General features: G+C 39.3%; 1 protein-coding gene across 1 annotated transcript in view; it reads left to right on the top strand.

Annotated features, from left to right (window-relative positions):
- The window catches only part of parn (poly(A)-specific ribonuclease (deadenylation nuclease)), a 131,763-nt gene that overhangs the window by 71,813 nt on the left and 42,275 nt on the right, over nucleotides 1-17,675 (top strand). The window contains exons 20-21 of the mRNA XM_060840529.1: nucleotides 268-354; nucleotides 7,390-7,464. Of these exons, the coding sequence (XP_060696512.1) occupies nucleotides 268-354; nucleotides 7,390-7,464 (162 nt within the window). The remainder of the gene's footprint in view (nucleotides 1-267; nucleotides 355-7,389; nucleotides 7,465-17,675) is intronic.

Here is a 17,675-nt window from a genome sequence, read left to right as displayed (position 1 = left end):
AAAAGGAATGTTAGACAGCCTCCAGGGAAAAGGAAGAATCTATACAACAGCTCACTGAAAGTAATGAAAAGCTTTTTGTAATAAAGAAGGCCATCAGTTGTTCTAGGATTAGGCTATGACTAGTTATTGGCACTTACTGATGCATCTATTTTTAACTGATTCGTGTGTTGAGAGAACAAATTGTGCTCATTACATTTTTCCTCCGCTAAGTTTTCGATCCCTGATGTTCTATGATTAGGCACTAACAGCATTTACTCTGTTTTCCAGTGCAGCCAAAGCGGGACCATGTTCTTCATGTGCGTTTTCCAAAGGAATGGAAGACCAGTGACCTATACCAGCTTTTTAGTGCCTTTGGTAGGATCCACCTACTTGTTTTGTGAGCTAATTCAAAATGTGGCTAGTTTCATCTGATATAATTTAGCAATCTGATTAGTACCACCTTCATTTTAAAAATGAAGGTTTAAACTTCCAGTTGCATGTTTCCTTTTTTCATTAGTTAATTGTTGATAACTACTTCAAAACAGGTTGATGACTTGCTCAGGGTACGAGTGTTACCGAATTTAGCAAATCAGATTGCTTTTTCTTTTATCTCTGCAGATCACAGCCCACTCTAGCATTTCTGTGCCCCCTTTTTCAACCTGAGCTAACTTTTCAAACAATATTACATCATAACGGCTTCCTTGGTGGCCACAACAAGCCTTATCATAGGGGAAAATGAGTTTCATGGTCACCATTTGCTGATTTAGTGATAATTTTCAAATGACTGCAAAAATTTGAAGATAAATTATATCCATGGCCTCCTTTGTTTGTTCTGCCATCAGTTATAGTTCAGAAAATTTCAAAAACTTACTTTTTAAGTATAATTCAAAAATTTAAAGATCATAGTCGTCCTATTAAATGCTTTCCATTGACATTGTATATAAAATATCGGAACCTGTACATGGGGTAGGTGTGATTAAAAATTATATCAGCAAACCTTTCCAAAGAATTGAGATAACACTTGACTCACCAATGTCTCAAATCCCAAAGTTTCTGCTGATTTCATCCCTGCTAGATCACTTTTAATTTTATTTTTATTTTAAAATCTAATGATGCACAAATTAGTGTTTTTTTTAAAATGCCATTTTATGAAGCAAACACAAAATGCTGGAGAAACTCAACATTTCACTGGCGCTTGCACTATGAAAGTGCTCACTGAGCTTTTCCTTATTGGTATCTATTTAAAATGGCACCAGGAACTCCTTTTTCCAAATTTATGCCCTACAAAGTCTTCTAGGCACAGCTTCTTGAAGTCAAATAGGCTGCCTTTGAGTTAGATTGTAAGTGCAGCAAGTTGGAGGACTGATATTTGAACTGGGCTAGTTGACCTGGCTCCAGATGATTCCATCTGGGCTACCATTCTCGATCTCCCCATCCTGTAATGTATCACAAATTAAACTGTAAACCAGCCAAGTTGTTGTTGTTGCTATATCAATGTGGAAAACTGGATGTAGAAGGTACCCACATCCTGATTTTAACCAGGATTATAAAGATGTCTCTTGGTCAAGTTGTATGCAGGAATTAGATTATTTTTTAGACTTGCTCCTATTATCTGCATGGGGTGGCATGGTGGCTCAGTGGTTCGCACTTCTGCCTCCTAGTGTCAGGGGCCAAGTTAGATGCCAGCCTCTGGCGACAGTGTGGAGTTTGCACATTCTCCCCGTGTCTGCATCGGGATGCTCCGGTTTCCTCTTGCAATCCAAAGGTGTGCAGGTTAGGCGAATTGGCCATTCTGAATTGTCCCATGATGTCAAGGGGTGTGTAGATTAGGTGCCTGGGCCAGGGTAAATAAAGGATAATAGGGTAGGGGAATGGGTCTGGGTGGGTTACTCTTCAGACGGTCGGTGTGGACTTGTTGGGCCGAAAGACCTGTTTCCATACTGTAGGGATTTTATAATTGTGTCAATTTCTCCAGCATTCTGTGTTTGTTTCAGATTTCCAGTATATACAGTATTTCTTGATTTTTTTTTTCTCTTTTTTTAAAACCATGGGGAAACATCACCGCTGAAGACTCAGTCCTTTTGACTAATCATATATCCATTTTTAAGTTGGAGTTCTTGTACAGTGTGAAAATGTGGTAACATGCGAAAGCTGGTGAATGTACATTTGCACCATTATATAATTGACAGATCAGCAATTAATTTCCTATCTGTGTTGGCAAGAAGCTAATTTTTTTAAAACTAGATGTTTGATTACATGAAAAAGGAATTATTAAAGATAGTTATATCATAATAGTATAAAAATGTGTATCTGGATGTAGATTTGTTCGCTGAGCTGGAAGGTTCATTTTCAGACGTTTTGTCACCATACTAATACCTTCAGTGAGTCTCTGGATGAAGCACTGGTGGTGTAGCCCGCTTTCTATTTGTGTTTGGGTTTCCTTTGGTTGGTGATGTCATTTCTTGCAGTGACATCATTCCCCATGATCATGTAATTTCCTGTTCTTTTTCTCAGGGGGTGGTAAGTAGGATCCAAGTCAATGTGTTTGTTGATAGAGGTCCGATTGGAATGCCAGACTACTCGGACCCCTTGGCATCATGGTAGCCCACAAACCCATTAAAACTGCAGCTAATGAACTTGAAAGACCCTATACAGACAACAAGCAAAATCCATGTCATTTACAAAATACCATGCAAGAACTGTAACAAACACTACTTGGACAAACAGGCAGAAAACTAGCCACCAGGATACCTGAATATCAACTGGCTACATAATGGCATGACCCTCTCTCACTAGTATCCTTGCATACAGATAAAGAAGGACACCCCACTTTGACTTGGACAACACATCCATCCTAGGACAAACCAAACGGAGACACTCGTGAGAATTCCTAGAAGCATGGCATTCCAACTGGAATCACCACATCAATAACCCTTCAGCTCAGTGAGCAAACCTATATCTAGAACCTCCATATTAGCTGCAAATCTGGCTAAGATGTGTATCTGTTCAGTTCATTATTAGTTCTGTTGTATTTTGGGACTCAACGGACTGTGGACAGACCACCATTCTGCTCCTGCCAAGCAGCACAAAGAAAATGTGTTTTTATTTCCAGCCACTGTTTGACAATTCATGTTTAGTAGCAATCTTGCAGAAATATAATGAAGCCAACAACAGATTTGAGGAATTATTAAATTAAGACAAAATACTTTAATAGGTTCAAAGATGTTTTTGTTATTCGAAGTCATTCACTGTTTCAAATGATCACTTCTAGCAACCTTCAGAAGGAGCCACTTATTACGTGGAACATTTTTCGGCATTATACTGCTTTAAACCGAATGCTTCCAATGGTCATGTACAGCAGTACTTTGCCAAACGTTTTCCCATTGTGGCCACATGTAGAGGCTTGATAACTCTTGTGACCCCTCAATAAGAACTGAGAATGTGGGGACTTTGAGATGCAACAAACATTGTTATAACTTGGTCAGAGCTCCATCACAGCCATTGCTGCCTCTGAGCTTGTAACGTCAATTGGAGTTCCAGTGCCCACTTTGGGAAGCCCTAATCCACAATATGCTACATGTAACCTAATTCCAGCAAACTCCAAGAAGGAACAATTTGTTTACCAGTATTGTCTACCTACCTGAAACTACTGAATTAGTTTACTAAGTCTCTTGGCAAAAATTCTTTTCAATCAACTCTTATGAATCAAAGCCATGCCAATAATATCTCATTTGGTTTTTGGATGTTATACAACTAGGGTAAGTGTTGAGATGTGGTTTCCATTGGCAGCTATATTCTGCTCTACAAGAGCCACAAATCTCTGAGCAAGGTGAATAGATTTCCAGCTGCTGCTTCTACATCTGCGTATAGAATGGGTTGACTTCTTGATCAAGTGAGATGTGTAGCACAAGAAAACACTGGAATTTAAACACTGGTCATGAGTGTTTTTCAATTTTGATTTTGCAGTTTTTAACTTTTGTTGCCAAGCACATGATGACTTGCATCCTGACCATCTTGGCTCCCAGTCATGTGGTTCCTCCCTAATAATGATTCACTGATCATGTCTTGTAATTTCTTGGATCCAGATTATTCTGGTCTTTATTTGCCCTGTAGTTTTATTTTGTTGGTAAACTTCAAGCCAGAAAATGTGGTTTATTGGCATAGGACTGATAATGAGAAATCAAAGATGCACTGTTTGAAAAGATACCATGATATAAAGGACATTTGAGCAGTGATAGAGTGACATTGTAGTGAAATAAATTGTATTGTTAATGTCTTGTAAACTAGCTGCAAAGTGGACAAACCATATGGTGTAAGTAAACAAGAACTAGAAGCATGTTATTGCTTTTAGCTTTAATACCAGTTGTGCTTTGATAAACCTTGAAATTCTAATCCTGTCATTCAAGAGGGACTACAGAGACCTAAAGATTCATGTTTATTATGCAGCCATTTTATTCAAACTGATCCTTTTTTCTTCGTGAAAGTGGAGCTGCTAGACTTAATTTGTGGTGATGAGAGCACTGTTTTTATGTCACAACAGCACACATGTCACTCTACAATTGTGTTTCTCTTGTCTGGATAGTAGGTGCAAAGAGAGGCTTAGAATGGAAATAAAACTGGGTTGTGAGTAGCTTTGGAATAAAATAGCAAATTGAATATTTCCATATCAGCACCAAATACATAACCCTTGCTATGAATTAATTCAGTAGAATCCACCCAACTTCAACGGTGATCCAAAGTTATTGTAATGAACTGGTAGAAATGACTGAAAAGTATGGATATTAAATTAACATTGGTTGGTTCGATCAGTAAATGAAGAATTTACAAAGAATTCCAATCTGATGAGTCACTGGACTCCAAAAAGTTGTGTTCGGTCTTCTCTCACATGCTGTCAAACCTGCAGAGTTTGTCCAGCCACTTCAGTTTTTGTTAAGAATTTTTCTTGTGCATTTTTTGTTCCAGGATTGTGGTTGATGTAGGCCAGATCTTTTGACTTCTTTGCAAACTTTAGAATCATTGTTTGTAGTGCTTCTTTATAGATTTGTTTGCTTTTATGCTGAACTGAAGCTTTTTGTCTTGCACTCGGGACTGACATGCATGAAACAAAACTTGGAAAGGGCGCACCAATTTTTACCGTGTAAGAGTGCTGATTGGTTGCCAAGAGAATTGATGGTATAGTGGACAGTGAAGAAGGTTATCTAAGATTACTGGAGATCTTGATCACTTGTGTCAGTGGGCTGAGGAGTGGCAGATGGAGTTTAACTTATTTTAACAGAACAGGAGTTGTCGGGTGGTGAAAAAGTGAATCACAATCAATATTCCAGAACTCACTGGATTCCAGGAGGACTCCGGCAGGACTCCAGCAGGTTTAAAAAAAAACTGTTAATTTGCTGCCCCCATTCAAGAAGGGAGGGAGGGAGACAGAAGGCCGAAATTTTATAAGCCAAATAGCCTAGCATGGCGAAAATAGTCAGTCGAGTCCTCGGACGAAAGTGATGCTTTCTTCTCAGCTTATTTAGGTACGTACTATATAATCATGTGGCTGGCTCAAAGTAAATTAAGTTAAAGACTAAAAGGCTAGTATCCCTGAAGGAAAAAAATAGCAGGAGCATGTAGAAAAGCATAAAGCCAGCATGGTTTTGTGAAAGGGAAATTGTTTAACAAATTTGCTGAAGTTCTTTTGAGGATATAACCAGAATTGCTAAAAGGAACAATAGATGTAGTAATTATTTTTGAAACCTCTTGAGAAGATGTGATACACATCCAGGACTGATGGAACTTGAACTTGCTGCCTCCTGGCTGAGAGACAAGGATGCTAGTATCACACTAGTGGTATATTTGTATGTTTGGATTTCCAGAAGGTATTAGCTAAGATGCACAAAATATTATTGCACAAGATAGGAGCTAATTGTATTGGAGGTAATGTATTAGCATGGTTTGAAGATTGGTTAATACACAGAAGACCATGTCAGCGTTAATGGGTTTTTTTTAACTTGGAAAGACTTAATTAATAGAGTACATCAAGAATCAGTCCTCAGGCCTCCATTATTTACTTATCAACTTCTAAGTTTATTCATGACCTGGAAGAGGTGCAGATTGTAATGTATCCAAATATGCTCATGATACATAGTTAGGAGGGCATGCTATGTGATGAGGACATAACAAATCTCTGCAAGGGAATATAGATTGATTTGAGTGAATGGGCAAAAGTTTGGTGGATAGAATTTAATCTAGGAAATGAGAGGTCATGCACTTTGTTAGGAAGAACCAAAAGGTAGGTTAAAACAATGCTCCTCGGATGCTGCCTGAACTGCTGTGCTTTTTCAGCACCACTCTAATCCAGAATCAAAAGGTGGACTATTATTAAAATAGGGAGAGACACTCAAAAAAAAAAAGTGCAGTGCAGCGGCACCTGGGTGTAATTGTGCATGAACCGTAAAAGGTTATCGTGCAGATGCAGGTAATTATTGGCCTTTATTACTAAAAGATTGAAGTTTTAAAAATAAGCAAGTTTTTTGTTAGAATGGTACAAGATATTGCTGAAACTGCACCTGGAATATCATGTACAGTTTTGGTCCTTTTATATTTAAGAAAAGAGGCAGTGTCTTTGGAGGCAGTTCAGAAAACAATTTGATTCCTAGGATAAAGGGAATCACTTGTAAAGAATGGCTAAAAATGTTAGGTCTTTATTTATGAGTTTAGAAACAGGGTGATCTTATTGAAACAAGATTGTACAAGATTCTGAGGGGCTTAGCAGGGTGGATGTTGAGAAGGTATTTAGAGTTGGGGAATGTCATTTAGAGGATGTAGAAAAGGACATTCATTCAAAACTGAGATGCAAGGGAATTTTCTCTCCCACAGGAAAGTGAATGTCTAGACTCCTGTGCTGCTGAGAGTTGTGGATTTTTGATCACTGAAGTTTTTTAAAGAGGAGGTAGGTAGATTTTTGAAATATTGTGGAGTTGAGGTCAATGAGGAGCTGGCACAAAAGAGTTGAGGCCTGGGGCAGATCAGCCATTATCTAGTTGAATAGTGGGACAAGCTTGAGGCAAAATATCCTACTGTCCTTATTTCTTTATGTTCTGAGCTCCATTTTCCCTTGTGCTTCTGATAATGAGAAACAAGCATGTATATCTCTGTGATATCTATGAATATACCAATTTTCTTAAAAGCATTACTTCATGTGCGTCTCTTCTGCATTGAGTATTAGATAGTATCATAACTGAGGGATATAACTTATTAACCTATTTGAAAAGGAGTCCTTAACCAAAAATGTTTGAAAACCACTGCATTACTGCATCAAATGCAAAAAGGCATTCTAAAAAAAAATCTCATGGAAATCAAAGTATATTATCATTGTCTTTAAGCATTGCCATTCAAATTGTCATTTTAGTTTGGTCTTTATTTCAGGTAACATCCAGGTGTCTTGGATAGATGATACTTCAGCATTTGTAGCATTGAGCCAACGTGAACAGGTACAAATTGGTGAGTGATCCTGATTTTTTTGGCAGTGATCTGTATTTATTGTATAAGTGCTCTATACTAATCTTCTGCCAGCTTTTTTTCCTCTTCTCTCTTCCCCCCCGTAAAACTCCTGTGGAGGTGTGAATTTCTTGTTACTGCATAGCTCCATGGATAATGATTGCTCTGCAGTACTTTGCTTGGTTGGTTATTATTCATGTCTCTCTCTGGACAATGAATGTTGGCAGCCTATTTGATTTGTAGGAGAATGACGAGCCGATCTGGTTCTATCTTTGCCTGACTTGAACAAAAGCTCATTGCCAGTCAAAGGTTAGTAGTAAGTGTTTAGGAATAGAAGCTGTATCCAGTTTTCCACTCACTAATCCAACATCAGTTGAATTCCATTTTCACAGCCTATATCCCCACATTGACTACGATTAACCAGCCCGGCAGAAGCCAGCATCTGAACTTGGGATCCTCTTGGTCAGCTGCTCATTAGCTGGACACTATTTGGTCAGCCGTCTGTATAATTTAACATGGGGAGACAAAATAGAAGCAAAACCTCTGGAAGTAGAATGTTTTGCTATTTAGGAATTTGGAAGAATGCCCATATAGCCCATGTGATAGTCACACAGTTCTTTTAATTCATAGGCCGCTTGCACTTGTGACAGTCATTCAGTGATCCCAACTCAAGAATAAACATGTTCAGTACAAACACAAGGATAATGTTTTCTTTCTTATCTTCCTCGGTAAACTCGACCACCTAGCTAAAGTTTTTAAATTTAGTTTTGTTTCTTGTCATGGCAATTTCTTCACCTGAGAATCAAGCAGCCAAACCTGTCTGCAAAATAAGAGATATTGCAAAAGTAACATAGCAGCAAGTAAAACAGAAACCTGAAGGTGGTGAGTGGTGGGGGCTGGGGAAGAGCGTTATTCTTGTCCAGCTATTCAAAATGTTTAAATCTGATCTTTCATGTGGAATTCCAATGTGAAATGGTAAGGAAAACAAATTTGCGGATATGGGATTGCCAACGCTACAGCCAGAAATCAATCTGAAGTTTAGGCTTTTGGGCTTCGCTGTTAACCTTTTTTTCCTTGATAAACTTTTGTACAGAAAGTAAACAATGTCCATAAGTACAAATTAAAAACAAGTACACAAATATTAACAACATATCCACTGCAAGCTTTAATGTGGTCCATACACTCACTCCAATCAGTCGGTAAGATTGCAAGTATCCAGGCTCACATGAATGTTGAAACCAAGGCAAATAGGTTACACTCTTGTTTTGAGTTTTAAAATGCAGTTTGACTTGTTATTTGAGAAGCAATTGATTAGCAATAATCCTAGACATAAGCAAGTGCAAATAATTTCCTTTCTGTAGTCCCTTGGTCTTTTTACCCCTCTCAGCTGGTCTTGAGACCACCTTGCTGGATGGGATACAACAAACCTCTGAAAAAGGACTCATCAACCTTTGACAATTCAATTGATCGTCATGATTTGTCTAGGGGGAGTCATTGAGTAAGTTAAGCCAAAACTGAGTTAGTCAAGCAATTGTTCTGTGACCTATTAATCTTCTGTTACAGTGAAATGTTTAGCTTATTTCCTTTTTGGGTTTTTCTCAATTTAGTGAATTTTCTGATTGGAGATGTATGGTTGTCTAGTTGTCTAATACTGTGAGACACTCTTTCAAATTTGACAATAGATGGGCAGAAATTAAATCTGCTGAAAGCTGCTCCTCACTGGCAATGAAACCAGCATTGGCTTGTTGTAAAAATTACTCTAGTTCATTAATACTGAGAACAGAAAATGCTGGGAATCACAGCGGGTCAGGCAGCATTTATGGAGAGAGATATTTGGGAGGGACAGCCAACATTGTACAAAATGTAACAGCCAGTGTACATTTGGCAAATTCCAACTTACAATGCAGTAGAAACCCGAAAACTAATTTTTAAGTAGGAAATCTGCCATCTTTGCCTGATTTGGCTTAAATGATGTTCAAAACCCAAAGAAGTGACTTTACTCTTAACCAGGGCCTGGGAGAAAGATCTTTTGGTGCTGATGGATCTTTGATGCTCTCTTCTTCCACCACCAGAATGGCACAATAATTTCAAAAGGAAATTGGATGAGCTTTTGAAGGTTTCGGGATACAGTAGGACACAGACTCGATGGCCTGAATAGCTTCTGGTGTTGTACATAACCCTAACTTACATTTCTCATAACTATTTTACACCTCCATTCACTGCAAATTGCTTTGAAATTAGGTTTATTTTGGGAAGGACAGCCAACATTGTACAAAACATAACAGCTCATATGAATTTGGCAAATTCCAACACAACAAAGCGATAGTAACCCGAAAACTAGTTTATGTAATGTTGACTGAGGAATAAATATTGGCCAGGCTATTGGATTACAGTAAAACAGTAAGTTTTTTTTTCCCATCCCAGTAAGTAATCAGAGCCTGTTATGTGTCTACAGCACTGTACTCACTCAGTATGGCAGTATGATTGGAATGTCATCCTTGATTTTTGTGCTAGAGTCCTGGAATGATCTTTTGATCCTGAAACCTGTCGTTTGGAAGTGAGTTTGTTTCTAACTGAGCCACAACTGATGCTAAAGAAAGTTGTCTTGAGGTGTTTCCATTTTAAAAATGGTTCCTTTATTTTCAGTATTTTTGATTGTGGGCTGAAGTAGCAAAAGAGTTTTTAAAATCAGGGTCTGTGGAAGGAACTGCTGCACTTTTTTTTCCAAAATTGATTGAAACTCCTATGTAATGTTTAATTGCTGCTTTGGTATTGGGAAGATGTTTGTAGATAGTGTGGCACAGTTTTGAATACCAGGTGAGTTTTGGCTGGCAACAAGTAGCTAATTAGTTTGTGCAGTTGTGACCAATCTTGGATGCCAAAGGTCGTTAATCTAGCAACAGACTTCTCATTCCTTGGTAGCTGAACAGCTTGTGGGTGTGAATGCTGATGAACATTTCAGACCGCTGGCAGGGCAGATCATTTGTGGTTGCATTAAAAATGCCTAAGAAAACAAATTATTCTTCCTCCAGTGCTGTAAGCTTTTGCCTTTCACCAGAAACAAAGAGACTTTGCCCTGTACTTTCTGCAAAGAAGTCAAAGAACCTGGAGAAAGAAGATCCAAGGAGTCTTGGCAAGCAAAAGGATCATCCACTAACTTTGTTGACTTGTGTTTTTAACTGTATTTCCTGGAGTTCATTTTCTCCTTAATTCGTAAAACCAGTTTTTGGTGTAATAGTTTTAAAGGGAATTTCAGTTTTAATTAGTAGAGTTATGTTAATGGTTTATAGCTATTTACGTTTGATTACTCATTACAAATAAGTAAATTATAGTAGATTTTAAGTACAATCCTGGTCAGTTGTTTTTAAAATTCCAACTGACAGGTAAAACATGGACTTTGCATGCTTTGAATGAATCATTAACTTTTGTGGTGACCCTGGGAGTAGTTTGGTATCAGAGTCACCGCAGATTTCCCAAGTTCATGGTAATGCCATTTTGCACAAGTAGGTTGTTATGTTGTTCTCATTGGGAAGAGGTTGAGAGTAAGTGAACTGTCTTGAGACTGGTTCCCAGTTGATGACATGCAACTTATTTCAAGTTTGAGAAGTTACAGTCCCACCAGCATTCTTACTGGGACCTTGGTATGTAAATCTTCCAACCATGCCATTTGCAGTCCCTAGGAATTGTTGTCCTATTTGGCCTCAAAAATATAAACCAATTTTATGTTTTTTTTTTCCATTTCATCTGATATGGATATTGTTGGCTCGGCCAACGTTCATTCCTTTGTCCAACTGCCCTCAAGAAGGGAGTTGGGATTATGGGGTGGGGGGGAGCAGGCACCTCCTTGAATTGTTAGAGACCAAATTGTTTAGGCACATGCACAGTGCTGGTAGGCAAAGAAGTTCCAGGACTTTGACCCAGCACCAGTGAAGAATGGTGGTGATAGCTGCAAATTAGGAGAGTGTTGGAGGTGGTGAATGGGGATACAGATTGCTGTATCCTGAATATTGTTGACGTTTTCATACGTTGTTGGAGCAGTCGTCTTCCAGGCAAATGGCGAATATTGACACTGCTGTGCATACAGGAAGTCTCAAGGTTCTGTTCACAGAATTCCCAGTCTTTGATTTTCTTTTGTCTATGGCTAACTAGAAACTGAACTCGTCCAATCATAACTTCCAGGATGTTGTTAATGTGGGAATCAGCAATGTTAATGCCATTGAAATTTAAGGGGTAATCTCTAAATTCTCTTATTGTTCAGATTGACACCACACAAGTGCCAGTCAGTGACAATGTTACTGGTCACTCATCAGTCCAAACTTGAATTTTGTCCAAATCTTGCTGTACATGATACGCACAGCTTCATTATCTGAAGAATTGCAAATGAACACTGAGGTCATCAGAGCACATTGTTACTCTTGAGTTAACATTTCAGGTCTAGTGATTCTTCAAAACAGTTCTAAAGAAGAGTTGATGGACCTGAAGTGCTAACTGACTTCTCTCCACAGATGCTGACAGACCTGCTGTGTTTTTGCAGCAATTTCTGTTTTCATTTCTGGTTTCCAGCATCTGCTGTTCGTCCTTCCTTCTGATCTAATGTTAAGAGCAAATCGTTGATACACCAGCTGGAAATTGTTCAGCTAAGGACACAATCCTGAGGAACTCCTGGAGAGATGTGCTTGGGATTCCACTGATTGACTTTCTAAAACCATAACATCATAATTTGCACTAGAAATGACTCCAACAAGTAGAGGTCTTTCACCCTGATTATCATTGACTTCTGCTTTGCTGGGGCTTCTTGATGCCACACTTTGAACATCAAGGCAGCACTGAACGAAGGCAGTGACTCACCTCATCTCTGAAGTTCAGCTCTTGCCCATATTTGGACAAGCAACCGTAATGAATTCAGGAGCCAAATAGCACAGACAGGACTGAAACTGATCACCTGTGAGCAGGCTATTGCTGCGTAAATGTCACTTGGTAGCACTATTGACGATATCTTCCATCCCATCTGATGACTGAGAGTAGACTGTGGGCAGGATGTACCTAGGCAAATTTCCACATTGCATGTCTGTGTCGGTGTTGTAGCTGTCAGGAAACCACGTATTTTTCTAAAGTAACACAGTGATGCGCTGTCTTTATTAATAATGTTTCACATATAACTGGATGAAGTTTTCCTTTTATCTCCGTATTCTTCAAAAAAGGAAAGCAAAGATTAAGCTATTCTTGATGATCTTCATGTGGTAGTCGGTAGTCTCATGTACTTCCTTTATGCGGAAATTGTCATGTCGACTCCCAAGCAATGGAACATTTACCAGTTGTGCATTCTTTAACTTTTCCTTAAATCAAAGCTATCACCTTTACACTTTCCATGTCTGTATGTTAACACTCTACTTAAATTTAAACAGTCTTTTGGTAATTTCTACTTGTCTATAGTTCCACAACCAGTTTTATGCTGCTGGCTAAATGTAATTTTTTAGGGCTTTACTTGAAGTTCATCTTTATATATTGAAGCCTAAACTGTAGTAATTGAAAAACCTTAAACAGGAATGTTGAGCCAGCATGTTCCCGCCTCAGGCAACCGTCGGTGTGGCGTTTGAACATTCTCCCCGTGTCTGCGTGGGTTTCCTCTGGGTGCTCCGGTTTCTTTCCACAGTCCAAAAATGTGCAGGTTAGGTGAATTGGCCAGGCTAAATTGCCCATGATATTAGGTGAAGGGGTAAATGTAGGGGAATGGGTCTGAGTGGGTTGCTTTTTGGAGGGTCACTGTGGACTTGGTGAGCCGAAGGGTCTGTTTCCACATTGTAAGTAATCTAATCAAGTGAAATGTGTCTTCACTTCGATTGAATATTTTGTTTTTCTTGTTTTTGCTCAACACCATAGGTTTTGATTTTTCTTTTCGTCGAGTCTTCTGTCAGCCTTGTATGATTTCTGATGACTTTTTCCAAGAGTTTTGATAACCATTAAATTAATCTTGTTCTTTAGACATCCTTTTTACATTTGAAGAGAACGGCAAATATAGAGGAATCTCAAAGACAAGAGTGGGGAGTATTTTGTTCGGTTAATCAAGTTCCAGATGATCGAGGTTGCTCTGTAACTTGATGGAGCACAGTAAAGGTTATAGAATGGGAGATTGTGCAGTTATTGAGAGAAGCTTTACAGGGATGAATATGATTTGTAAATTTGATCATGTTCTGCACTTCTGGCTAAAGGAGATTAGTCAGTCTTAAAATAAAAACACTAGTGTGTACAGGAGAAAAATTAATTGTAAACTTACTGATTATAGGGCATTTCAATAGTGAAACCACTTCTCCAGTTGACCTCTAACCCATCTGTGTGACAGCATTTGGCAGATGTGTATTCTAAAAACTGTCATAAGCTTGATTTGACCAACTTGTAAATGTGCTTCTCTAATTGTACTCTAACAACAAGTTCTTTTTGTTCAGAGTTCCCTTGATGATACATTTTTCTCTTTTTTTTTGATTAAACTGCTCTGGAGTCCTCCACACATAATTACAGAAAATATTTATTATGGAGTGTATTCGTGATGATTTTCAATTTCTTCAATTTGGTGTTTATTCTCTCCTGCAATGGAAGAAGTGGAATACAATATAAATGGAAAATGTAACAAGGATGCTTGAAATAAGGTGGTATTTTTAGTGTGGGAGCTATTGCCCTACCTGAATAATCACAAATTGATTTGTTATATTAGAAGGTTATTCCCTCTGTGATTTGCAAAATATCAGTCCATATGTTGTGGATCGCACTGTTTAGTACCATAATCTGTAGTAACCTTGCCTTGAGTGACTTGCAGAAAGTAGAGGTCCAGGTCTTAGAATGACTGTTTTCAAAATAAAAGCACTCACTTAATACTCAATGGGGGGGAGGGGGCATGGAATTCTCATTTGTGTTATGAGTATCTTTTGGTCCTCTCTCTTCAAAAGTGGTTGATCAGCAAAGAGGTTAAAAATTACGATTGTTCTTTTTTGAGCAGAAATGTTATGAACTCTGTTAATGTAGGGTGCCAAAATGATGAGAATCTTCGAAAAATAACAATACTGTTCAGCAGGTGGGTTAATAACCAGAGATTGTAGATTTAAAATTATTGGCAGAGAATTAAAGCGGTGGGGGGGGGAGGGGGAGGGGAAATGAGGATGTTTAATCCTTCAGACTTGTCAGAATCTTAAATGCTCTACTTGAAGGAATTGGGAAAGCTGATACCATAATTATTCAGAAGAAATTAGCCATTATTTGAAGATAAGCTTTCAAATTTGTAAACACGCAGATTCCCAAGGATGACTGTAGACATGAGGAACTTCATACAGTGAGTGTATAGACTCTGGAATGTACTGTCTCTCTGTAGTTGAAGCTGGATCAATAGAGGGATTGAGAGAATTTTTTTGTATAAAAAGGAAGACTTTTGGATGTAACATTGAAGTTGTACAGAACATTGGAGAGGCCTCTCCTGGAGTAGTGTACACAGTTCTGGTCCCCCTGCTACAGGAAGGACATTATTAAATTGGAGAGGGTTTAGAAAAGATTTACCAGAATATGCTGGGACTATTTTCCACTGGAGCATAGGAGGTTAAAGGGTGACCTTTACAGAATTTTATAAAATCATGAGGGGCATAGATAAAATGAATAGCAAAGGTTTTTTCCCAAGGGTGGGGGAGTTCAAAACTAGGGAGCATGTTTTCAAAGAGCGGGGAGAAAGATTTAAAGGGATGTGGGCAACTTTTTCACATAGAGATTGATTCATATGTGGAATGAACTACCAGAGGAAGTGGTAGATGCAGGGACAATTAGAATATTTAAATGACATTTGGACAGGTACATGAATAGCGGAGGATTAGGGGGATATGGTCCACACACAGGCAAGTGAAACTATTTTAATTTCAGGAAACTTGGTTGGCATGGGTGATTTAGACTGAAGGATCTGTTTCTGCTCATTGACTCTATGCAGAGAGGCGCCACAACCACCGCAGCGGCATGGTGGTCTGGGGTCTCTCAGCACCAGGGACCCAGGTTCAGTTCCAACCTTGGGTGACTATCAGTGTGGAGATTATACATTTTCCCTATGTCTGTATGGATTTCCTTCGGTATCCTCCCGCAGTCTAAAGATGTGCAGATTAGGTGGATTGGCCATGCTAAATTGTCCATAGTGTCCAGGGATGTGTAGGCGAGGTGGAGTAGCTATGTGAAATGCAAGATTACAGGGATAGGGTCGGGAGTTGAGTCTGGATGGGATGCTCTTTGGAGGATTGGTGTGGACTTGTAGGGCTAAAAGGCCTGTTTCCACACTGTAGGGATTCTATGATTCTACGGAATCTGTGAAGACTGAACAGACCAAATGGTCTCCTGTCCTGTAACTAAAGCCTTGTTAATCTGTGTAAACAGCAAAGTAGGTACATTTACATTTATCTTAACTGTGTATCCATGGCCATAAGTGAGGCTCGACAAAGGCATCAAGTCACCAAACTATTAACCCAGAAACCCAAGCTAATGTTTTGGGGGCATAAGTTCAAATCCCATCATGGCAGATGCTTAATGTTAATATTTTAAAAATTCCTCTCTATAATTGCCTTCAAGCTGGGCAAATCGACTCTGGTTCCACGGTAAGAGCAGGAGGGCATCCCATTTTGCAGCACCAGACATTCCAAAACATGGAGCTATCAATCTGAAGAAGCTACACTGGACAATTGCATATCAAACTACAGAAGCAGTATGCATTTGACAGGGCGAAATGATTCTACAACCAATGGATCAGATCCAAGTTCTGCAGACCTGCCACATGTAGTTGAATGATGGTGGTGAAGTAAACCCCTGACAGGATGAGGAGGCTCTGCAAATATCTTTAACCTCAATATTAGGGTAGCCCAGCATAGCAATACAAAAGGCAAAGTTGAACTGTTTGCACCAATCTTCAGCTATGTGCCTAATCCATCTCGACTGCCTCCTGGGCTGCCAGCGTCACAGATGCCAGTCTTCAGCCAGTATGATTCAAGCAACAGGATATTGAGAAACAGCTGAAGATACTGGATACTGTAATGGTAATGGGCACCGCCAACATTTTGGCAATAATACTTGTACTCCAGAAATAGCTGCGCCCTGAGCCAAGTTAGTCCACTACAGCTATAATGTTGGCTTCTACCTGAAAAATTGGAAAATCGCCCAAGTATGTCCTGTACATAAAATGAAGGAAAAATCCAACCTGGCCAATTACCATCCCATTAGTCTATTTTTGACATCCATAGTGATGGAAGGAGTCATAGACTCTGCTGTTAAGCAGCACTTGCAAAGGAATAGCCGCCTTACTGATGCCCCATTTATGTTTCCCCCACAGCCACTCAATATCTGATCTCATTATATCCTTGCTTCACATATGGACAACAGAGCTGAACTCCACAAGTGATGAGAGTGGCTGTCTTTGACATCAAGGCAGCATTTGACAGGCAATGGTGTCCAAGGTCCTTGGTAAAATGTAGAATCAGTGGAAATGAGGGATTCTCTGGTGTTAAGGGAAGCTGGTTGTGGTTCATGGAGATCAGTCATCTGAGTCCCAAGACATGACTGTAGGGGTTCCTCTGTGTCCTTGGTCTAACTGTCTTCAGCCACTTCATCTTCAGCCACTTCATCTTCAGTAACCTTCCCTCCACATAACATCAGTAGTGGGGATATTTGCTGCTGTGTGTTCAGTGTTCACCATTTGCAGCTGATCTGACACTGAAATGGTCCGTGTAATGTGCAGCACATCCTGAAAAACATCCAGGCTTGGGCTGATGTATGACAACAAACATTCACACCACACAAATGCCAAGCAATGATCATTTTCAACAAGAGGAAATCTAACTCTTGCCCTTTGGAGTTCAGTGAAATTACCATTGGCTGAAGCTCCTGCAGATAAAATCCCTGGGGGTTACCATTAATCAGAAAGACAGTTGGACCAGTCAAATAAGTAGTCAAAAGTGTGGTGCTGGTAAAGCACAGCAGGTCAGGCAGCATTCAAGCAGCAGGAGAATCGACATTTCCTGAACGATTCCAGATGAAGGTCTTACACCCAAAACATCGATTCTCCTGCTCCTCGGATGCTGCCTGACCTGCTGTGCTTTTCCAGCATCACAGTCTCAACTCTGATCTCCAATATCTGCAGTCCTCATTTTTTCCCAGTCCAAGAAATGCTATGGCTCCAAGATCAAGTTATTACTCCAACACCTCAA

This window comes from Hemiscyllium ocellatum, chromosome 20 (assembly GCF_020745735.1).
Source record: "Hemiscyllium ocellatum isolate sHemOce1 chromosome 20, sHemOce1.pat.X.cur, whole genome shotgun sequence".
Taxonomy (NCBI): domain Eukaryota; kingdom Metazoa; phylum Chordata; class Chondrichthyes; order Orectolobiformes; family Hemiscylliidae; genus Hemiscyllium; species Hemiscyllium ocellatum.
This window is presented reverse-complemented; position numbering and strand designations above follow the sequence as displayed.